Consider the following 24869-nt stretch of genomic DNA (forward strand, 5'->3'; position numbering starts at 1 on the left):
CAAGCGTTTTCGATAAGTGCTGACAAGCTTCTTGCACCTTTCGATTGGAATCTTTGCCCATTCTTCATGTGCAAAAGCCTCAAACTTAGTGATTTTTAATGGCTTCCGTGCTGCAACTGCCCTCTTCAAATTTCACCAGAGATTTTTAATTGGATTTAAATCTGGTGACTGAGAAGGCCTCTTTAGGACACTCCAGCATCTTTTACCCAACCAAGCTTTGGTTAATTTGGAGGTGTGCTTGGGATCATTGTCTTGCTGGAAGATCCAATGATCACCAAGGTTTAATTTGTCAACAGGAAGGCATCACGTTCTTCTTCAAAATGACCTGGTATTTCTGGGAATCCATGATGCCAGGTACACAATCAAGATTGCCCACTTTATTATTGACCCACCTCCGTGCTTGACCATAGGGGTGGTATTCTTCTGGGGGGGCTGGGCTGGTGGTGGTGGTGGGGGGGTGGGTTATATATGCATCACAGCTGAAGCGAATGAAGGATCGTTATAGAGTTTCCAAAGGCTTAATGATGTTTTGGCTCCACTTCAGGCCATAAAAACTGTGAGAAAGCTTTAAAAACAACAATATTATATAGGGGTTGAATAATTGTGACATCGCGATCTTAACAAAATATACTGTTACACACAAATACTACATCATACATTTTCTGTGTTGATTTCATGTATCACTAAACTCATTAAGAAGCCATGCAAAGCAGAATCCTGCACTTTGAAAAGATTTTTTTAATATATATAAATCCTTAAAACTATTCAGGGGTTGAATATTTCTGACTGCAAGTGTAATTCTAAGAATTTTCTTAGAATTTCATCACTAGGAGCAACTTTTAGTCTTAAGAATCCTTGTGAATTCGGGCTCTGGTGTATCCGTGTGTGTGGGGGGGGTTGTTTTATACATTATGTTAAAGTTAAGTAAGTCTTAGCAAAAGAATTTTAAATATACATGTCTCGACAACATGAGCAAAAAACAACAACCGTGAAATAAATAAAATAATCCCCGGTCGGTTTGAGCCTCCAGACGCTAGATGGCTACAGTGACACACGCGTGGTTGCCGATAGGGGGCGGTTTTGTTTTGGCACGTGACCGGAAGAGCACCGTTGGAACTTCGGTCATTCCAGGAAGTCAGAGACTCGCCTAGGTTTGACATGTAACTACAGCTCGATAAACAGACCTACACCAGGAGTGGTGAAGTTCGCGGACACGCGTTTCGTAGAAGTCAGTAGCCGACACTTGTGACGTTCACGCAAAGCACGTTATTAGCACGTCGTTTAAGCGAGTTTAATGTCACGGGTTAAAATGTTGCTGGCTAAAGAGCCATGCTAGTCAAGTTCAGCTCACCGTCTCTGTCTCTCAGCCCACTCTCTCTCTCTCTCTCTCTCCCTGTCTCAGGGTCACGGCTCTGTCGCCGTTATTTTACTTTCGTTTTCTGTCTCTGAAATAAATTGAAAACGTATAAAACTTGCTGTACAATATGTGAAAACAACACACACAAGGAGCTGTGTTTAAGGACACCTTGCGCTCAGTCCCTGAAGTTCTCTCTCATCACTGACACAGAGACAGTCGTCTGGATTAAACAATTCACTAAACTCTTTCCTTCTAAACTGCCTGCAGAGTTTTTGTCCACACGCGACTCAATACAATGGTAAGTTAAGATAACTTTCCTGTTTCCTTAGATCTATCTGTTTCCCCCTGTACAGACACCTTCACTTTGACACTTCTTAAAGTTACACACACACACACACACACACACACACAGTGCAGACTGCTGAGCCACACCTCTGTATAGAACAACAGAGATGCTTGTTTCTTCTTTTAAAGCTGTTCACATCCAGGAAGTTGCATTAACACCACCTATAAATCTCGCAGTCCCTCATCATTCCTGACCTCTAAAAGCAGATTTTCCAGTTCAGACTTCCTTTAAAAGGCCATTTAAATTATGCGTCCTTTCCTGATCAGTGACACCCCTTGCCCATTCTAACAGACTCTCAATATTATAAAGCAGAGGACCTCTGGTCTCCTTGGTATTTACTGATTGTTGGCATTTACTTTGTAATTTCCGCCACATTCTGTTCTTAATCGCTCTAATTTTCCCTTCAGTTTAAATCCTCTTTTCTAGTCCTGACATCGTTAGTCTTTCAGCTGATCCCATTGAGGGGTCGCCACAGCATACTATCCGATCTACACAAGTTTTTACGTATGCTCTTCCTGGCGCAACTTTCTCATTTTATCCAGGTTTAAGTCCAGTGGCTGGGGTTTGGGCATTTGGTTGGAATGAAATGGGATCAGACCTTCCGCATAGCAGATGAGAAACCTACCACTGAGCCACAAATGACCTGATACCCTTAAGAAACCCATCAAATCTTTTTTTCCATATACCAAAATACTTTTCACAATGTACCGAAGCTTTTAAAATTCATGGCCACTGCAACTAAAAAGCTTCCTTTTCTTTTTGTTGTTTAACATTGGTTGGAATCCAGTAGGTTTGTTAAATTACCGTCAACTGTAGGTGTCATCCTCTCTTGCCTCCCCGGTCTCTTAAAGGAAATTTTCCAGACCTGTCTTCCTCAAAACATTTAATGAATCCTACACTGATCTTGTCTTGACTTGTTCTGTATCTTAAACTTATCTCCTTTGTCCAGTACCTCCAGACACTCTTTCTTCTTGACACATTTCCCTCTTAATACCATTTAGCATCGTGTTGTGACTTTCCAGTCTAACTGTCTCAAAAACAACATTATTACTTTTTTTCCTGATCATTGACTCCCCATTCTAAAAGACTTTTAGCATTGGTTTCATCTTTACTAATACTTTCTTATACTTTTTTATATACAGCTAATACTTTCTCTTTTCAATTTTCCCCTCCTCTACTGTATATTACATTTACTTTGTCCTGTATTGAATGCAAATGTCTCACTTTTGGTTAATTATCCCACTTCTGTTTTCACTGTTGTTTTGCTCATCTCCACATTATACCTTTGCCCTCTAACTTTGACAATTTGATATTAACCTCAATATATTTACTTTTTTTTGCTTGTTTTGCCAAACTTCTGCTGTCTCACTTTCCCGGATAAACAAATGGGCTGGGATCAACAGGAATTTTTTTCCATGTCTAATTATTCTTAAGTATTCTTTAGCTATTTTTTTAGCTCTGGTTGTACCTGTACTAATGATTAATCTTTATTACATCACTTTAAAAAATGCACTTGTAAAAATGCAACTCAGTTATTGATTGTAATTGATATAATCGGTATTCATTTTGGTTAATCGTCGGCCTATATATCTATCTTAGAAGGTCTTTATTGTATAATCTAACATAAAGAACACAGTCTATTATAGAATACTAGAGGGTACCCGCAGCTCCATTTGCATGTAGATCCTGAGGCCCTTTTTTTTCTTTTTTTCTTTTTTTACCTGAGATTGAAGTGTGTGGTCAACTCATTGCCACTTCTCATGCTGCTCCAGTGTTTCAACAGATATATTATTAACCTACAGTATGACATAAAAGTAAATGAAGACGCTATCTACTGTTATATTTGGTTACACCGGCTACTCAACACAGTGAGGGATGCCCACTTGGCAGCCTGCTACACCAGCCAAACAGAAAACATATAGATAGATAGATAGATAGATAGATAGATAGATAGATAGATAGGTAGGCCATGATTTTAATGGAATCACACATAAACTGTTATAAATACTGTAACAGACTATGAGACTATAACTAGACTATAACTATAACTAACTATAACTTTATGTTACCCATATATGGTAAATGTGTTTTTAGTTTTTTCTTAATAAAAAATGGTCCATAAGCAGATTAAATGAATTCAGGAAAAATGCATTGATGGTATAACTCGTCATTCAATAAATTCATTTCTGGCTACATTTCATTTTATTTCCACATAACATTGCTGAATTTAGATCTGACTAAATCAAGCAAGTCAGAGCCTCCGGATGTTTGTCCCCTGGGCATTAAGCATCATGGGGTCAATCCGGTCTCATTACACTACATGAACTTTTTCTATTGCTCCAAAGTCCAGTGTTTGTGCTCCCTAAGCAAACTAATAGAGTCCCTGTGAGTTTTTGTCATTTTGTGTGTGGGAATGTTCTTACATGGCTGTAACTTCTACTGACAATTTTTTAACAATGCAACTTCGCCAAGTCTTTAACTGATCTTCAATCAAAGTCATTCATAATATTTTTCTGACCACATTTTTTTCCACAAACTTGAAGGTTCAGTGCTATCATTCATTCCATGAATAATGTGTTCCACAGTTTTTAACCAATTCCAGTAATTTTAGCAACCTTCTTAGTTGTTTTCTTTTCTTGATGCAGGCCAATAATTTGAGCCTACTAAAACATATCTTTGGCAATTCTTTTAGGGTTAAACGAATTGTTCCCATGCTAAAACATATTAATCACTGCAGTCATGAAATGTTCTTGAGTATTTGCTCATTTAAGTCCAAATGTTGAATATTTGACCAGACCGTGTACACATTGATCTTAAAATATCTAAGTGGTATGAGTCTAACTCACAATGACATTTTGTTTCCCTTTTGCTAGACTTCAAATGCCTGGAGCGAGCATTGGTTGTAAGGCTTTTATCTGTTGTCACCAAGGATCACCTGCCATTTCTCCCTCTCACCATGTTAGAGGGACTTGTTGCCTGGGTACTTAACACATACCTGGGCAGATATGTCAGCAACCTTAACACTGATCAGCTTTCTGTTGCTCTTCTCAAAGGTAGGAGTCCTGTACATCCCAAACTTGTGTGACATGGTGTATATGTCAGGTGTTGAAATAATTGCGTGTGTTTATTTAAAATCCAGGAGCAGTAGAGCTTGAGAACCTTCCTTTAAGGAAAGATGCACTTCGAGAGTTTGATCTGCCCTTTGAGGTCAAAGCAGGTGAGAGCTCCCTTAACACTGCATGTATGCCACATGGTCATGATGTGCATGGTACGAAACTAGTTACAAACTTAAAAGACGCTTTGAGAACCTGACAATGACATGGTTAGGAAGTTGAGTAGACTTTATTGTCATGGCTTTATAAACTGTATGTTTATATAAGCTAAGTTATGCGAAGACAAATCATGTGCTGGTTTGCTTTGCATTACCAACCTGTGGTGTCAGTAAAGAACAAAGGAAATATGAGGCAGGAAACATGAATGCACATTACACTGATTTTCAGATGATCAGGAATTTTGCATTCGTAAGAGTATTATTCTTAATAATAAAGAATACGTAGGCTACGTAGAGAGGTGTAGGTAGCAGGTAGGATTACAGTTTCACACCTCTAGTTCCTGAGATCAGGTTACTTTCTGGGTGCAGTTTGGCACATTTTTTCAGCTTGCATTGGTTTGCAATGAGTCCTTATTACCTCTCATTCTGTAAAAGCCCGCCAACAGCTGAATTGACTGCCTGCTTCCTTTAATACCCGTACTAAATTAATTTAGAATTAATGGGTGAGTGCGTATGCATGATCCCCAGTGAGAAACTGGCATGTTGGCTTGTGCACAAAGTTCCATGAGCTCCAGATCCACCACAGTTTTGCCCAGGAAGTTAATTATTAAATATAAAATGGCCTTATTCATATTTTCATAAAACTTTTTTTTTTTTACTCATTTTATTTAGGCTGCATTGGGAAGATTGTGCTCCAGATCCCCTTCTATCGCCCTCACAGTGATCCATGGGTCATTTCCATGTCCCAGCTGAACCTGATTATTGGCCCTGCACGACCCCCAGATTATGATGAGGAACGAGAAAGAGAAGCAGAGCGAGAGCAAAAGAAACGCTTGCTCAAAGCTTTAGAGGACAAATGGAAGGTAGTGAAAATTAAAAAGGGTTATACTACACATTTATAAATACAATGAAGCTCTCTTATCTGCCTTGTGGAGGAAAAGAGAATCTACAATTTTCCTTTGTCATACAGAGTGAAGTTGGGCAGAAGGGTGAGTCATACTGGTACTCCGCCACTGCATCTGTAGTCACCAGGATAGTAGAGAATATAGAGGTAATCTTTCCCCCTACCAATATCATACTTATTGATGAGCTTGTTGTTATTTAAATACAAATCCTAGATCTGTGGCTTTTCTCTGCTTTGTAGCTTAAGATTCAAGGTGTGCACCTAAGGTTTGAGGATGACTTCTCTAACCCAGAAAAGCCCTTTGCCTTTGGAGTTTGTATAAAGAATGTCTCAGCACATAACTCCTCCAAAGAACCAGTAAGATGAATAAATATTAATCGATGTATGAGCAATACCACAGCACCTTAGACCTGATTAATCTTGCCCTTCTCATCTGATAGACTCAGAAGCTTATGCGGCAGAAGCAGCTGGAGATTGAGGAGTTCAGTGTGTACTGGGACACGCAGTGCACCATGCTTGGGGATCTTCCTTTGGCCGAAATACAGGTAGGAGGCTTGGTTACATTACCAGGAATTATATGATGCTTTTATATATATAAAATATATTTTTTTACATATATATTTTGAGGTCATTACAAAAACATTGCTGATTTAAAGCTAGCTTTCTATAAACTTAATGCTTTTTTTTGACACTTTTGTAAAATCCAAATAGGAAACTATGACCACATGCATGCAGAGCAGGGAGCATCAGTATATATTTGAGCCAGTGTGTGCATCTGTCCTGCTGAGGAGAAATGCCTCTAAAGAACCGTTACGTTCTCGCAACACACCTAGAATTAAGGGCCAGGTGCAGCTGGAGCCCCTTTCGCTGCACCTTTCACAGGTAATGCATGACACACACACACATGCATTGTGCCACTTTTTATGGCTTTCATTTTGAAAGTGTTTCTAGAAAACCACTTCTTTAGCTCTTTGGTTAAAGGTCTGTATAAGTAATTTTGGTGAAATCTATTACTCAGGTTCAGTATCAGCAGATAATGGCTTTTCTCAAGGAGCTTGACAGACGAGAAAGAGAACTGCTTTACCGCAAATGGAGACCCAAAGTCCCTGTCTCAGAAAAGTAAGGCATATTACATTTAAGTGAATAAAAAAAAGAAGCAAGCTGTTTGTTATGTTAATTATATCATTGTAAATGGTGCTGTGTTTGCTGTAGTTGCCGGCAGTGGTGGATGTTTGCCATCCGTGCTAACCTGGAAGAGATCAAAGAAACGCAGAGGCGGAATAACTGGGATTTTGCACTTCAGCGAGCACGTGATGCCCAACTTTACACAAAACTATACCGCCAGCGGCTTAGGGGAGTTATCCTGAGTCCACAGGAAGAGGTAAAGTTTACTAGATAGCTGTAAGGGTTCGAGTGCTTGAAGAATATAACAACATGCAGTATATGGCAACAATTTTAAATCTTGGCTTCAACATGAATTTCTCCTAAATTGTGCTTTTAAATAAATGTTTTAATAAGTTTACTTAATAATAATGACCTTGATTGTTTAAAAACTATCTTTAAAGTTTTTAAATAATGTTTTTTTAATTTATTATGATTTGAAGCTATAAAAAAATATGCATCATTTCATTTCAATCATATATTTAATTAAAAAGATAATTTGTATAGCACATTGCCAGTGGTCATTGTTGCAGTGCAACTTTACAGAATAAAAAATTCTTTAAGGAGAAATAAAAATTAACAAAACATAAACCCCTCTAAGATGAAAAAAAACTTTAAGAGGAACCAGGCAAATTTTTGAATAAATGTATTAAATAAAACTAGAGACAGTTCTTGTAAGAATATATCACTTTTCCTGAACTGAAATGGTGAAAGAAGTTTTCTAGGCCAGATGTTTCCTAAGATATGGCCATTCACCTACTGTATCTTGGGTATGTGACTGTGTATGTATGTAAGTGGGACGGGCGGGGTTTCGACCATCTTAGTAACGCCTGTCTCATGCAAAGAATGTAACCTCACCTCATGCATAGAGACCATTAGGTAAATGACTTTGCTGCTTTTCATCCTGGTATCTTGGGAACCATTAGTGTTAGAGTGTTAAATTTTTAGATCCATTAGGAAACCCGGCTGAATGTTAATAATTTTTAATCAACATAAACTAGAGGTCTTGAGGTTTTTGACAGGTTGTGTTGTCTGGCCCATCTGTTAGTAATCTGTAAGTAATAGCGTACCCATACTAATTAATACAATTTACTAAGTAAATTGTTCTTATAAGCAGGGACGGGCTTTGAAGTTTTTTGTTATTTGCAGGAAAGTTAAAAAAGGTAGCTTTTACAGCAGCATTAATCTGAGAATTAAATTTTAAATTACTGTCAAAAATCATCTGTAACATTCTTGCAGCAGATTTGAACTGAGTAAAAAAAAGACACACAAATTGGCACTTCTAACGCCTCATAACGCCTCTAATCTGAGGTGCTGGCAATTGGTCATTTTTTAGGCTGAAAACTATAAATGAACTTCTCGTCTGCGGCAGAGGTAGGTTTTGGTCTCGCCCTCCTGGTACGGCCTTCATGAGAGCCAGTTTCATTATGGTGCTTGACGGATTTTGCAAATGCATTTGACAATACTGTTCTTGGAAGAACTTTTACAGAAAGGCTGACCTCTGTATCTTAAAATAACAACTAACTGTTGTTTTTATTGTTGTTACGTAATTACCTTATTCCATATGTGTTATTTTATAGTTTTGAAATCCCCAGTATTGTTGTAGAATGTAGAAAATAAATCACTAAACAAAAACAAAGAAATTTGCAAGTGACCCCAAACTTTTGAACTGTTAAATAATTTGCATAAAAATGAAAATAGAGATTTTGTTTTCTTGAAATCGAGCCCAATGGAAGCATATAGCCAAACACTCCACCTCCAAACACATACCCACACACACACACACACACACAACCACCCACACACACACACACACACACACACACACACACACAAACAAACTGTTCACGTGCAAAACGAAGTTTGAGTGATTCACAGTCTCAAATATAGGAGTAAGGTCAAAGATCACCAGTATAGCTGGGTTTTTGGCATTTTCAGATAACACAATATCATTCTCAACTTGCTGTCTCAGTAATATATCTAAACTTAAAACCAGATTGGAAAACTTCAAAGATAGAATTTTCTTCTTTAAAAAACGCCCTAGGTGATTAAAAACAAGTCTTTCTAAAACTTTGGAGAAAAAGGCGAATGGGAAATAGGGCTATAATTAGATAAAACTAAACAATCAAGATGAGGTTTTTAAGATGTGGAGTAACAGCAGCATGCTTAAAAGCTGTTGGAATACAGCATAAACTAAGGCAACTGTTCATAAGACCAAGACAGCAAGGCTCCACAGTATTGTATTAAAACCTCTTTAAATATCTTAACTGGAACTACATCAAGAGGTTTAGTAGGTTTTATGTGTTCCACTACTTCAGTAAGCCTTTCTTTAAATTTATATATTTAATATATATTTAATATATTAGTGCTGTCTTACGTACATTAAATCTAAATTGTCGTTAAACTACAGAATTAATGAGTGTCATCTGTCTCTCACAAACAGAGTGAGGTGGAAAGGATTGAAGATGAACAGACCCTGGAGGAATTGCAGATTCTTAGGGAAATTGTCCATGAATCCTTTCGAAAGCAGGAGGAAATTGTTGAGGTAAGGCCTTATGAATTATTTCAGTCATTAAAGTTGTTAACTTCTGGAAAATTTAAGTATGATAAGTAAAAAGTAAAAAAAAAAAAAGCAAAGTATTCTGAACTGTTTTCCAGCTACATTGTTGATTCCTGTATACCTTTTTTCAGAGTGTACGTGAGTCCATGTCAGAGCCAACAGCCTCTTCACCTTCTGGTTCCATTCCAAGAAGTGGCAGTTCTGGTATGATTCAGTACCTGCAGTCTTGGTTTCCGGGTTGGGGTGGTTGGTATGGAGGTGCTGAAAGAGGCCCCGATGGACAGTCAGTGACAGATGAACTCATGCCAGGAAGTAGCCAATGGGATATCTTGGGTAAGTTGTGATGCATTTCTATTTAAAGTACAGAGCAGGTAGTCCCCGACTTTTGAACGAGTTCTGTTCCGGGATCATGTTCTTAAGTCTGATTTGTTCTTAAGTCCGACAAATTGAGTCTTATACGCCTTTGACACCAATATACAATGCAAAGCATACCAAGCCACTTGACTAAATCTGTCCACTTTCCCCACACTGCCATCACAAGGAAAGGAATCTCAGTTGAAATATATCAGTGTTGTCTCTGCGCCTTTAAATCGTGAGGGGATTCACCATCAATATAGCTGTACAGGACAGTCCATTTTCTATTATCGTGCTTCCTGACTGATTAATTGAATCCATTGAGGCCGATGCATTTCTCCCGCACTCCCACACACGCGCAGATACAATACTTTAGACATTGGACATTTTATAGAATCACTTACACACTAAAAATATATATTGGTATCTGTTGCACTGCAGTGTCAGACTGTTTGTATCTGCGGAAATTCATAACTCAAATCTTCGTAAGTCGGAGACTAAAATAATATAATTGCTGTTATCATGACTGTTCCTCAGTAGCACAGTGCATAATGTAAACTGAATTGGAATCACCCCTTCCATCCCTAGCTGAAACAGACGACCTCTTTGACCCACTGGAAGACTCTCAAACCCTGAATACTTTCACTCGGAGGGATTATCTGTTTGCAAGACTGGATTTCTCCTTAGAGAAAGCAACCGTTACTCTTTTCCAGGAAGACAAGTTAAATCGTTTATCCAACGAGAGTGGTGTTATTCAGTTGGAGTTTTCAGGTGCAGTAATTTCCACATGCCATTTTAATTCTCTCAGCATTAAAAAGAATATCAAATGTTATCTTTCTCTAAAGCTGAATGCTTTATTTATGATTTGCAGAAGTGAAGATTGGTGTTGAGTCCCTGCCCCGCTCAGAGTCATCTTTACTTTCTGTAAAGCTTGGGGGGCTGTTTCTCAGAGACCTCACCACCCAGGGATCTATTTTCCCTGTCTTGGTGTCACCAAAATCAGTAAAGTTTGCTAAGTTCTGATTATAATTTTTTAAATTTAACAATTGACTTTTATGTGGTTCAGAGTTTAATTGTTCCTCTCTTCATTTTAGAACAAAATTGCTGTGACTATTATTCACCCATTTGGACAGAGTAGTAGCACAGACAAAGGCAGTACAGGTGAGTGTCCCTGCAAAGGAAAAAATCAACATGATTGTTTTTAACAAATCTGTGATTTTAAAAAAGGATGGCCATAAGGGGCAGCCTGCTACAATTTAAGAAAAACAATTTAGAGGCTCTATCTATGAAGAGTTTTGTGCCCTGTAAGCATTTTTTAAATATTCTGTTTGGCTATTAATTTGCTATATTACTATTCTAGTGGTCATATGTGATATTTGTGATCGGGACATATTATTTGACGTACATTAATACACCTACTAACCAGCTTAACATGATTGCCGGACTTGGAAAAAGGGACACCCATTTACACATGATGTGTCTAAATGTTCTCCCTGTTCATTGTCAGAGTTTTTATATGCTAAATAAATTAAGCCATTTTAGCATGTCCTGGTGAAATCTAGGAAAACAAAGAAAGTTAGGTTTTTATATTTTCTATATATTTCTCTTTGATATATATATATATATATATATATATTTTTTTTTTTTTTTATTTTTTTTTTTTTTTGTTCTATTTTCTTATAGTTTTAACTATTTATTTCTTATTTCTTGTTAATTGTGTCTAAATTTTTTAAAGTCACGGGCGGTCCTATAAGCATTTCACTGCATATCGTACTGTGTATGACTGTGTATGTGACAAATAAAATTTGAATTTTAAAATTTGAGTTAGTAGTATGGAGATCTGAAGACAGATGATTGGAAACACAGTAGTATGTTCTGGTTAGACAAAAGGGTTCTTGCGTAATATAAGTATTTCCATGAATATTTGTCTAGACACAGGGTATAGGAAGTACTACCATATAAGTATTGAGGAAACGCAACAAGTGGTTTGTTTTATAGACATATGACAGACCAAAAAGAGATGTAAGGGATAGGGACATGGGAACATTTAAAGAATATACATATATGTCCTTGCTGGCTAACCTAACTATCTGACTCTGTAGTTGTTTCTCCTTATCTGGTGTTGGATTTGACTCTCTGATATTGAAAAATACTTTAAAATAATTTGAAAATTAACTGTACACACATTAAGCTTTAAATAGTAGCATTATTTAAACTTAACCATAACATTATGTGATGAGCCAGCTTGCTCCTTAGATTCTGAAATAGCTATGCTGTCAGAGTAATTTGTAATAACGATAAAGTTATATCAATTATTTCTTAATTTAATATTTCCCTATTAAATATAATACATTTTAATATATTATACAGCCAGTTACGGCTGTATAACTGGCAGTGGGAGATGCCTTGCCGAGGCAACAACAGAAAAGGAATGATATTGCACGTTAGTACAAGATGTTATTACAGGAAGTGTAAAAATATTTTTGATCCACTGTGAAAATGACAGGATGAATTAGACTCTGGCAACTGGCCATAGTCTAGGTAATTAATGGGAAACACTACATGATTACAATCATGGGTAAATGCTAGTGCCCCCTCTTTTAATCCTGTGTGTTTTTTTGTGTAAAAACATAATTGAAATCATCAGATCATAGTAGGACAGTGGTGAGACCAGCGATGCTCTACGGCTTAAAGACAGTGGCGCTAAAGAAAAGACAGGAGGCAGAGTTGGAGGTAGCAGAGCTGAAGATGTTGAGGTTCTCTTTGGGAGTGACAAGGATGGATAGGATCAAGAATGAGTTTATCAGAGGGACAACCCAGGTTAGATGTTTTGGAGAAAAAGTTAGAGAGGCCAGATTGAGGTGGTTTGGACATGTTCAGAGGAGAGATTGTGAATATATCGGTAGAAGGATGCTGAGGTTGGAACTGCCAGGCAGGAGGTCTAGAGGAAGACCAAAGAGGAGATTTATGAATACAGTGAGAGAGGACATGAAGTTAGTTGGTGTGAGAGAAGAGGATGCAGAGGATAGGGTTAGATGGAGGCAGATGATTCGCTGTGGCGACCCCTGAAAGGGAACAGCCTAAAGACAAAGAAGAAGAAGAAGATAGCAGGTCTTTGTATTAGGCAAATACAACCTCAGATGAACAATATACAGCATAATAACAATTTTTTTCACAGTGCCTTTCTTTATTTACCAAAAAAAATTAGGCTCAAAAGAAAAGACATGTGGGCATTACTAAGTAACCTCTTACTGCTTGTAGTTTGTACTTAGTAGTTTGTACTTAGTAGTTTGTTGTTGGTCTGGAGCACTCAGCTGTGTGTTACAGTTACACAGTGCCAAGGGGTAAAGACATAAGCAGTGGTCTTAAAGAAGCAATTGTTGCTTCACTTTAATGTGAAAAAGGTTATAAAACACTTTCTACACAATTTGGAGTTTTATAGTGTGAAAGATTATCCACAAATGACAAGCATTCAGAAACCCAGTTGCCGATTTCCCCAGGAGTGGAGGTTCTAGCACATTCACCTCGAGGTGAGACCATGTAATGCACAGAGAAATAGAAAAAACCCAAGAGCTTCTCACACCCTACAGGCCTAAATAGTCTCACTGAGCATGTAAAATGTTAAAGTCCAGGACAGTCCAATTTGAAGAAGACTGAAAAGGTACAGGTTGCTTGGAAGGAGAAAGTCGCGTCTTTCTAAAAAGAACATAAAAGCACGAATGAGGCTTGCAAAACTGCATCTGAACAAACCACAAGGCTTTTGGAACAATGTTCTATGGACAGAGGAGAGTTCTTTGACCTATATGTGACGTGCCATGCTCAGTGCCATGCTTAGCTTTTCAACAGAAACACCTCATACCCACTGTCAAGCACGGCAGTGGGGCGGGGTCATGATTTGGGTTTGTTTTTATATCCACAGGACCCGAGCACCTTGCAGTTATTGACCTGGCATGAACTCTTCTGTATACCATATTAGTATTTGTGATGTAATTTCTCTGACTGCTAAAGCTTAGTGTAAATTCGTTCATCCAACAGGACAATAAAGTCATACAGGAAATGATTACTTCAAGATATTGTTGCTAAAGCTTGACCTTCAAGCTGTTAAATTGTGCGGGTACTTAGTACATTTGGCCTCATTATTGTTAAATAAATAATGCCACAGTTAAAAAAAAAAAAAATTCGGTCCTAATAGTAAGACCCGCTACAATCAGATGGTTTCTATTTAGTTTTTTTTCCACAAAAAAAATGAAATTAAAACATTGCACCAACTTTTACAAATGGTCTGTATTTATACTTTGTTCAGGCTCTGACATAGAGTCCTCTACATCACCTGTCTTTGAGATGATCTATGAGCGTAATCCAACAAGGAGCAGGTTTGAGAGGAGGCTGGAGGTCAATACCAGCCCTCTCAATATCATCTACAATCCCCAAGCGATCAAGAAAGTGGCTGACTTTTTCTATAAAGGAAGAGTTCATACATCAGGTATTTGTTGACCCTCATTGTCACTGTTTAAAATTTCACTATTATTCACCACATTTTTATATCTTAATGTTTTTTTTTGTCCCCCAGGATTTGGATATCAGTCAGAGTTGGAGTTGAGGGTGGCTGATGCAGTAAGGAGACAATACAATAAGCTGAAAATACAGACCAAAGCTGAAATCCGGCAGACCATTGACCAGCTGCTAATTGGAGAGTTTATAGTAAGATGTTTTAGCGTGTGCAATGGTTTCTTTGAAACTGGTAGTACTGAAAATTGAATCAATTTTGTTTCTCTTTTTTTTAATGCAGGAAAATAGTAAGCGGTGGACAATGAAGTTGGATATATGTGCACCTCAGGTTATCTTTCCTGATGATTTTCAGTCTGAAGACCCCATGCTGGTGGTCGTTGATCTTGGACGTATTCTTCTTACCAATTCCCAAGGTGAATAGTGGTAAATTGTGCTCATTTAACTAACTTTTTGTTACATTTTCTTTTTGTTGAAATGCTTCTTTAAAAACAATGCTTTATATATAACTATATTTTTCTTTTCTTGCACTTATAGAAGATCTAAATACAAACTCCAAAGACTGTCAGTCAGAAGAAGATGAGTTTAGTGACGAGGAATATACGACTCCACCTGCAACACCTCCTGAACCAGAAACGGAGTATAAAGGGCTGGAGAAGACCTCTGACTTCTGTAGCCTTAAATCAATAGAGGGAGCTCAGTCATTTGGCAGGATTCTGTATGAAAAGTATTCCTTATCATTTAAAGACTTACAAATCATGGTTGGACGTTACAAAGACAGCTGGAAACATCTGCAGGAGAATGAAGTGGGCCCCAGCCATGTTGTTGAGAAATTCAACGTGCTTTTACAGCTGGAACAGAGACTTCGTTATACCTCAGATCCTCAGCTTCCTGGCGCAGTTCTCTCAGGTACTTTACCAGACCTTAAAATACACATCAACCTGGAGAAGATGACTGCATTGAGAAGCTGTCTGGCTCGACTCAGTAGTCCAAGTTATGATGAAAACAGTAAGGGAGATACCATTAGATCACCTGAACCTTTAACGCTCCGTCATGAAAAGATCTTTGAGAGGGAGGACAGTCAATGCAAACTCCAGGAATCTGACAAAAATCTGACCAAGAGCGTGACGACTCTTGAGCAACACACACGTGAGGTGCTTGTTGAATCTAGGCTACTCCTTGCAGAGTTCAACATCAACTACATGCAGCTTGGTGTTGAAAGTGAAGGGCACTATATATCTGTCCTTAAGGTGTTGGGAACAAATGCCCATTTTGTGAAACGGCCTTATGATGCTGAGGTTTCCCTCACAGTCCACGGACTTCTCCTGGTGGATACTTTGCAGACATTTGGCTCCGATTTTGATCTGCTTGTGGCATCCCATAAGCACCTCAGTTTTGATGTGCCCACTGGCAGTCTAAGAGAGAGCCAGCCTACGTCACCAGTATCACAAGATGGGAAGTCTCCCGAGACTTCAGACATTGATGTGCCTTTTGAGAAACTCTCACCATACAGTTCATTTCTTAGAGATCAGGAAGCTCTTATTAAACTGGAGTACCAGTTTGTCAGCTCAGACTGTCCATCAATGAATTTGGAAAGTTCCCTACAGGTTACCAGCATGCAAGTCAACAATCTGGATATTATTCTCAACCCTGAAACCATTGTAAAGCTGCTAAAATTTCTTCAGCAGTCCTTTCCTAAAGAAGAAAGCACATGGACTCCGACAACACAGCATATGCCATCACTGCCAAATGAACAGGACCAAGAGGAACTCTATCAGTCTGCCTATGTCCAGAATAAAGAGTTAACTGTAGAGATCCATAGGTTAAATCTGCTGCTTTTGCGAACAGTTTCAACTGGAACTGCCTTGAGCAGTGAAAAAAAGGGCATGAAAATTGCTACAGCCAGTATAAATGGGACAAAAGTCAATATATCAATGGGAAGTCGACTAGATGTCAATGGCTCACTAGGATGTATTCAGCTTGTAGATTTGACTCAGGAAGGTGGAAGAAGTCAATCCGTGGTCAGTATTGGAAATTTAGAAGATCCTACCTCTGTCGAAGGTGTTTCTGAGGCTTTAAATTTCCACTTTTTGGAAAAATCTCAAGGAGAATGCTCTCTAGAGCTTCATATGGCATCCCTGCACTATAATCACTCAGCCAAGTTTTTGAAGGAGCTCAGTCTTTCTGCCAATGAGGTAGAAGACAACTTTCGGTCCATGCTAAAGACTGCTGCCACAAAGGTTTCAAATGTCCTGGCTACCAAAACAGCAGAATACAGCGGTATGGTGTCTCTCTTTGAGACCCCATCCAGGAAAGGTAGATCTCAGAGTCAGTGCAATTTCCAACTGGAACCCTTTGAAGACAATACCGATATCGGTAATCTTAATACAGAACCAAGTGTGGACTCCTTTCTGGTCAAGCTCATCTTGAACGTTAGTATAGAATCGCCCGTTGTGTCTATTCCTCGGAAACCCGGTCACCCAGAGCTACTTGTTGGTCATCTTGGAAGCATTGCAATTCAGAACTTTGTTGCAGGCCAAGACTCTGAGAGGGACAAATTGCAAGTTGAGGTCAAGGATATAAGGCTGTATTCTGTCAACACAAGTCACCTAGTCCTGAGGAAAGGACCCAATTCTAGTCAGTCTCCTTCTCATAAGAGTATGTTCAGTCTGGATGAGCCACAATTTACTCGCCACGATTTCTTTGAGTATCTAAGTCGTGGAAAAGGTAAGAATGCATTTAAGTTACCCTTCCTCTTTGTGATCCTGTGCAATACTAAAATAGAAGAGCTTTATTTTTAGGTTGTGATTATTCATTTAGTTTTGTTGAAATTTGTGTGTTGGCCAAGATAAAGTAGCTGATCATTTAGCTTTATCTTCTTCTGGAGAACAACCAGTAACCCTGCTAATAAGATATAGACAGTTCTTTTCTCTTATCTTTTATTATGTTTTTTTTATCTTACTTTCTATTATCTATTTCAGCCTTTCACATCCTCAAAGACACCACCATCCAGTTTACACTTGAGAAGGTTCCTGCTGTCGAATGCACACAGTTTATCTTTCAGTCAAGTGATGAGCTGTACCACAGTACAGGATTACTTAAAATTGAGGGCAAGTTTGTAAATGCTGTGCAGGTAAGAAAATCTTAAATAACAAACAGTAGGCCTGTTTTGCTATGATGTTCACATTTTTGTGGCATTTTTCATGTTTTTCCTCCGTTTTTTTTCTTCAGGTTTTTCTTTGTAAACCTGTGTATGAACAGCTCCTTCAAACTCTAGATAATCTATCTTTAATCGAGGATGAGAAAATAACTGCTCGCCAGCCTCCAACTCCACCACCCCCCACACCCTCCTCTACTAAACCACATCGCTTCCCTAATCCGCAGGGTGGGTTGTTCCATCGAGATCCTGCCTCATCTTTACCATCATCCTCTCTCTCAACCCCACTTCCTCTCCAAGATCATAGGTCTCCTGTTATGCCGCCATCTTTTACCCAGGTCAGAGCGACTTTCAAGGTGTCTGAGCTTCAGGTGCAGCTAAGCGCAGATCTTAGCCAAGGATCTCAGGATCTGGTTTGTCTGCGTTTCCAGGACTTAGAAGGAGATTTCACTAAAGACCATCCTCACACACTGTCAATCCAGCTGGCCCTTCACTCCCTGCTAATGGAAGACCTTTTGGAGCAAAATCCTGAATCAAAGCACAAGCACCTCATGGTTTCCAGAGGTGCACTCAAACCATCTACCTTCAACCCTAAAGAATACCTTTCCCAATCCTGCCCGTCATCATCCTGTGCTATATATCCAGATATGCCTCGCTCACTGCCGGCTCAAATGGAAGAAGCACAGAACGTCTTTCAGTTTTACCAGAGGCACCCCAGTACTTCTGCACCCAGTCAGAAAAGTAAGAAGGACTCTGCATGCCCCACAACCCCTCCGCCATCGCCTTCTCGTGATACACCCTCCTGTCACCCCAAGCCAGATTTGGATGACTCTTTGGTCCACATCAATGTGCTTCTGGTGGACCGAAGGCATCCTGAGTTTAAGACACGCTACAGCAGCATCAGTCGTAGTGTTGATGTAGACTTCAACTGTCTAGATGTCCTCATCTCACTGCAAACTTGGGTCGTCATTCTGGACTTCTTCGGCATTGGTTCTACAGCCAACAACCATGCTGTGAAAGTGCCTAGTACTTCTCTTCAATCGATGCCTGAACAACCTCTGTCCAACACTGCGTTTTTAGATTTAGCAGACACGTTTCCTGAGAGTGATGAAGATGAATCAAAGGAGACGATTAACACAAAGCTGGACCTAAAGGTACAAAAGTTGGTATTAATTAATATTATACAGTTGTATAATGGAAACCAAACTTTAGCCTTTTTTTTTATAAGAACTCTATCTTCTGTCCCAGGTTCATTCTTTGTGTTTAGTGTTGAATAAGAAGTCCAATGAACTTGCTAAGGCTAGTGTGTCAAAATTGTTTACACACCTAAAAATGATTGGTAAGTTTAGCTACTTAATTAGTATCATACAGCAGTTATATTCATCTGACTTCTGCGGGTAACATTTTTGCGTTATTTTAGAAGGAGATCTTGTCTTGCACGGACGTCTGGGTAGTCTGTCACTAAGTGACCTGACCCCACATGGAGATCTGTACAGGGAACGCTTCACAACACGGGGTGGAGAGGCACTCATTTTCAACATACACAAGTAATTTACGCCTGCATTCTGCACCTCACAGTACAAATTTCTATTAGAAGCTGCTAATCATGGTTATTTGTGCAGGTATGGAGAACCTGACCCTTTGCTGATACGAGAGTGTGATATGAAGATATCTCTACAGATGGCTTCAGTGCAGTATGTACACACACAGCGTTTCCAATCTGAGGTGGTGGCTTTCATCCAGCACTTCACCCAGTTACAGGACGTTCTAGGCAGGCAGAGAGCGGCTGTAGAGGGTCAGGCGGTACGCATAGTGTTTTTTTCTTTGTTTGTTTTATGTTAACCTATGACCAGGGAATGTTTTTTTTACGGTCCTTAACCTCTTTTATACTTTTTGACCTAGGTTACTGTGTCTGCCAAAATGACATTCTGTCACTGTGACTTTTGACTTTGTAATTGAAACTGAAAGAGTGTTTAAATGTCATCTGTATATTGATATTGTTAATTGTCTCTGGCACTGTAGGTGCGTGAGTGTTCACAGCGAGCCCCACGTGTGCTCTTGGATATTGAGGCAGGGGCTCCGGTTCTCCTGATTCCAGAAAGCTCCCACTCAAAACGCCTTATAGTGGCCAACTTAGGCCAGCTCAAAGTGCGCAACAGCTTCCTGTCTGCAGGCGCCCATGGCACTTTTTCTCTCAAAGACAAGGTAGAAAAACTTACCATGGCACATACCTTTTTCCCATCTCTGGTGAGTCCTGCTACCTGTCCTGATTATCTGCACTGCCTGGCCAAAAAAAAGGTCGCCATTTTAGAAAGGTTAAATCATTGGGCTGTATCAAACAAAGAAAAAACAAGATGGTTTGTAGTTACTGGAACTGGGTTGAGAACCCTTCAAAACCTTAAAAGATAGCGCTGTACTGTCAACCTCCGGAAAAAAATCATAAATGGAGATCACTTAAACACTTGATGTTCGTCTATACCGTTTTATTCGTATACAGGGTTGCGGGGGGCCTCAAGCCTATCCCAGGGTACTTGGGGTCCTTGGGGTACAAGGTAGGCTACGCTCTACACGGAGCGCCAGTCCATCGCAGGGCACACATACATATTTGGAAACACCAGGCTCTGCAACGTTATGTGGCAATAAAATTCAGAACATCATGTGACTTAATTGAACGGCTAGGCCATGCTGTGTGCTGTAATCACAGCTAAAAGTGTTAGAATGAAATATTAGTGTGTGCACCTTCTTTGGCCAGGCAGTATATACACACACGCCTGCCAATGCTACCACTCAGCACATGTTGCATTTATGTAGCATTTTTCTTCTGCAAGATTCAATAGAAGAATCGTTTATAAGGTGGGGGTTTTGTGCTTTTTTTTTTGTCATCACAGCCATTTGCAGGAAAAAATGCTTCATAGATTCAGCCCCATCTTTCTGTGCATGACTACTAATACAGGGTATTGTGCAAGCTTTAAATGAGTGGTGGGTGAAATTTGTGTTTGTGTATCTCTCATGCATTTTTTATTTAGTTTGTTTATCAGTTTATATTTATTAACATCATAAAAGTATTCTTTATATACAAACATTCACTATGTCATAATTTTGTTTCTTAAGAATTTAATTTTGCATGCTTATTCATACAAGGACCCGTGCCACTATAAGGTATTTGTCATTGGTGATATTAGGTTTTGGCATGTTTGCTTTGCAGTGTGTATTTTTTTACTCCTTGGATAGCATGTACTAATTTGCTTTTTTAATTTTAATACACTTCTCTGAGCACTGTGTGAAGTCTGGAAGCAGCTTTTTGGGGCACAAGCATCATAGAATCAGGTGTTTTGTTTTTTGCTCTGAGTTACAGGTTGAGTCAAAAATTATCCGCACTTTGGCTATATTAAAACTTCTGTTGGTCTCATCAGTGGGTTGCGTTCAAGGCTACTGTCTTTTTAGTCACTTCTGTGCAGGTGTGAACATCAGTTTATTATTAACTGTGTGCGAGCAAAAATGGATGGCCTATTTGGGATTTGTGGGAAAGAAGAGCAGCATGCAGTGATTATTTATTTATTTATTTTTTTGTTCCGGTGTGAGCGTGTACCTGGTGCCAAAAAACCCATGGAAAAGCATAACAGAAGCGTTTGGATATTTGCAAACAAAATTTGGACCTATACTTTAAGGAAGGTGGAAGTTTCCTGAAAGAGCCTTGCTTCTTCATATTTTTATTTTCCAAAGAGCCAGATTTTCTTGTACTTTGAATAAAGTCTTGATTAATAATTCTTCAATTTTACTGATAAAGTTTTTGGCTCTCATTTTCAGTCCAGTTTCAGGGGAACGTTTTTTGTTTGTTAAGCCATGTAGTGACCTAGAAATCATTTCAAGCATTAAAGAAACGGAATGGTTATGATTATAACGAATGGTTAGGACTATAACCTCTGTTCCCTGAAGAAGAGGAACGAGGTACAACACATATTATATGGGATATCACGCCCTCTTGTGTCCTGGCTGAAGCCACCTTTATTCACGCTGTAAAGGCAGGCAAACCTGTGGTGACGTAGGTGTGGCCCCGCCTACACCTATAAACCATCGTCGCCACGGTTGACCCTCTTCGCCGAGCGTAACTATGAGGCGGGGCAGCAATGTGTTGTACCTCGTTCCTCTCCTTCAGGGAACAGAGGTTATAGTCATAACCATTCGTTCCCTTTCAGTCAATTCACTCGGTACAACACATATTGTATGGGACATATATTCACGCCCCGCCGAGCATCTACCAAAGTTAGCCACAAGAACCCTGATAGCTACTCTACTGCATCATGGACCCCACAGAGAGGACACAATGAGCCACCGAATGGGCCGTTATATCAAGTCGGTAGAACCGGACAAAAGTGTGTGGTGAGGACCAACTGGCTGCCGCGCAAATATCACCCACGGACGTTCCTTTGAACAGCGCCCATGATGTTGCCATAGCTAAAGCAAAAGGAGAAGGACAAAAGCTATAAAGGTCAAAGACCATAGAGCTATAATCAGTGGAGACGACCTTTGGTACATACGTTTGGCCGCAGAGTAACCTTTAACCCATTAGCAGCAAAATGCGTACAAGATGGATGCACGGACAAAGCGTGGAGATCACCCACTCGTTTAGCAGACGCTAAATTTTCATATCTATAGACTCAACTGGCTCAAAAGGAGGACCACAGAGGGCCTAAAGCACTAACATCCCAAGACTGAAGACTGGACCTTGCAGTGGGTCGCAGACATCGCACTCCTTTTAAAAATCGTACTGCCAGCGGATGAGCCCCTGGTGACACTCCGTCAAAACCAACATGACAGGCTGATATAGCCGCCAAGTATACTTTCATAAAAGAGAAGAAAAGGCCTTTCCCTAATAGTTCTTGTAGAAAAGACAAAATCTCCACCATGGAGCACTGAAATAGAAGAGCATTACGTTCTTGACACCATTGCTCAAATGCTTGCCACTTGTAAGCATATAAACCTCTAGTTGACGAGGCCCGAGCACTTTGAATTGTCTCAACCACATTCGGGGGAAGCCCTTTTTCTAACAGATTGGCCCTTTCAACAGGTAAGCGTGCAAGTTCCACAGCTCGGGATGTGGGTGCACTACCTCTCCCCATGCCTGAGACAGAAGGTCCCTGAGGAGAGGAAGTTTCCATGGTTCTGCTGCTAGCAGGCTGACTATCTCTGCATACCACAACTTCGCCGGCCAATGAGGTGCCACCAGGATTAGGGACAGACCCTGCTGACGCACCCTCTCTGTGACAGGCAGAATCAGTTCTACTGGAGGGAAAGCATACAATAGAGCTGGGGGCCATGAGTGTGCCAGTGCATCTATCCCCAGTGGGGCATTAGGATCTGTTATGGAGAAAAATAGTGGGCAGTGAGCATTCTCTTTGGATGCAAAAAGATCCACTGCTGCCCTGCCGAAGCGCTTCCAGATCTGAGCTACCACCCATGGGTGTAACCTCCATTCCCTCACAAGCGGGCCCCCTCTGGATAGAAGGTCCGCCCCCTAGATTCAGGTGCCCTGGAATTCGAGTGGCCCTGAGTGACAGCAGAGGAAGTGAACGAGTCCCCCCTTGTTTGTTTATATATGACACCACTGTTGTATTGTCTGTCCTGATCAGAACATGATGGCCTGTCAGAGTCAGACGAAAATGTTTCAGGGCTGAAAACACTGCTATCAGCTCCAAATAGTTGATGTGAAGCCTGCGTTGTTCCTGTGACCACGCCCCCCTGACCGCGGAGCCGTCGCACAGAGCGCCCCAGCTGCTGAGGGAGGCATCAGTTGACACCACTTTGTTCTGGCCGAACCCTCAGCAGACAGCGGTTCATCCAAGTAGACGGCCCTGTCTCTATCTGGAATGTCAGAGAGCGTGAGCCATAAATGCCTTTGTGCTACCACTGCGCTCACCATCCCTCTCCCGAGGGAAAGACTGCACAACGAGACATACGCAAAATGTAGTCTGTCGTGGTCCTGACCTCGTTAAGCAGCGCACAGAACGGGCTTGAGCGCGGTAAATCTTCTTCAGCTGGGCAGAGGAGAATCTACAGTGTTTGGACGGAAGGACAGTAGGGCCAAACACTCCATGATTATGCGAGGGTGCCAAATAAGCAGCCAAAGATGGCTCCATTGGTGGTGAGATAACTAGTCCTGCTTTCTCAGCTCCGTTTAATTCCAAATACTGTCCGTAACCGGGCACTGATACACGGATTGACAGCGGCTTGCTCCATGACGACGTAAACTCGCCGACAAAGTCGGGAAACATAGTTTTTAGCGGTTGTCGGTTCAGGAAAAAGAAAAAAATCCCGCGAACCTTGACGGATTTTGAGACGGCTGCGGGGAGGGTCACTCCACCTCCAGCTTCTCGGCTGCTCGGCGGTAGAGAGCAAAAAATGAAGTGTCGTCCCGAGCGGCTAACGCAGTAGCAGCGGAGCTCTGAGCGGGCGACAAAATTTCATGCTCGTCCTCCGACAAGCCATGCATTTCTAGGCTGATGTCGAGCACGTCATCATCCTCGAAAGCATGCTGCTCGGTGCCCGGCTGCTGGCCAGCGCTGTAGGAGAGCTCACGGTCCTCCAGCCCCTCGAGATACTCCATCTGGTCCGCCCAGCTAAGTGCGGGGACTTCTGATGAAAATTCCTCGTCAGCAGACACAGGCGAAGCTGGGACTGCTAATTCAAAAAGGAGGGGGTCTTGCTGAGCGACTGTATTTCTCCCCAGGATTCTTTCCACGAACGTAACCTGTCTTTCCAGGGTTGAACGCCGGAGCTGGCGACAAAGCGCACATGACTCGGGCTCAGCTAGCGCTCTCCTAGCATGGAGAATTCCCAGACAGACGGGGCACGCTTCGTGCTGGTCCTTCTCGTGCAAGGAGAAGCTGCACTCCTGAGGACAGGGGCGAACAGCGGACCTCTACTTTGCCACATTAGCTTCCATACTCATGCCAGCTAGCACTGTTAGCACAGCTAAACAGAAGCCAAGTGAACTGAGATGTCGCTAATGTTCCGACTGACAGTGAACTTAAAAGTCAGCGCTTTGCAGGGTAGACGACTCACCAAAAAAAAGGAAAAGGTGTTCACAGCGAGGTGAAGAGTGTAAGAACTGAGGGTCAACAATGGCGACGATGGTTTATAGGTGTAGACGGGGCTACACCTACGTCACCACAGGTTTGCCTGCCTTTACGGCGTGAATAAAGGTGGCTTCAGCCAGGACACGAGAGGGCGTGATATCCGATACAATATGTGTT

The 24869-nt window shown here is 40.6% G+C and overlaps 1 protein-coding gene across 5 annotated transcripts in view; it reads left to right on the forward strand.

The window, feature by feature from the left end:
- Positions 1-1143: 1143 nt before the first annotated feature.
- The window catches only part of vps13d (vacuolar protein sorting 13 homolog D), a 61304-nt gene continuing 37578 nt past the window's right edge, over positions 1144-24869 (forward strand). For 3 of the 5 annotated variants that reach the window (XM_053482081.1, XM_053482077.1, XM_053482078.1), the window contains exons 1-25: positions 1144-1655; positions 4577-4756; positions 4843-4920; positions 5647-5837; positions 5945-6025; positions 6119-6235; positions 6319-6423; positions 6590-6760; positions 6897-6997; positions 7091-7259; positions 9483-9584; positions 9731-9932; positions 10542-10724; positions 10825-10955; positions 11048-11114; positions 14257-14436; positions 14524-14654; positions 14743-14875; positions 14997-17186; positions 17441-17592; positions 17691-18770; positions 18865-18955; positions 19037-19163; positions 19239-19419; positions 19639-19863. In XM_053482081.1, coding sequence (XP_053338056.1) covers positions 4660-4756; positions 4843-4920; positions 5647-5837; positions 5945-6025; positions 6119-6235; positions 6319-6423; positions 6590-6760; positions 6897-6997; positions 7091-7259; positions 9483-9584; positions 9731-9932; positions 10542-10724; positions 10825-10955; positions 11048-11114; positions 14257-14436; positions 14524-14654; positions 14743-14875; positions 14997-17186; positions 17441-17592; positions 17691-18770; positions 18865-18955; positions 19037-19163; positions 19239-19419; positions 19639-19863 — 6285 coding nt within the window. In that variant the 5' untranslated portion in view covers positions 1144-1655; positions 4577-4659. The remainder of the gene's footprint in view (positions 1656-4576; positions 4757-4842; positions 4921-5646; positions 5838-5944; positions 6026-6118; positions 6236-6318; positions 6424-6589; positions 6761-6896; positions 6998-7090; positions 7260-9482; positions 9585-9730; positions 9933-10541; positions 10725-10824; positions 10956-11047; positions 11115-14256; positions 14437-14523; positions 14655-14742; positions 14876-14996; positions 17187-17440; positions 17593-17690; positions 18771-18864; positions 18956-19036; positions 19164-19238; positions 19420-19638; positions 19864-24869) is intronic. The other 2 variants (XM_053482079.1, XM_053482080.1) reach the window with 2 other exon arrangements.

Source organism: Clarias gariepinus, chromosome 22 (genome assembly GCF_024256425.1).
Source record: "Clarias gariepinus isolate MV-2021 ecotype Netherlands chromosome 22, CGAR_prim_01v2, whole genome shotgun sequence".
In the NCBI taxonomy this organism is placed as follows: Eukaryota; Metazoa; Chordata; class Actinopteri; order Siluriformes; family Clariidae; genus Clarias; species Clarias gariepinus.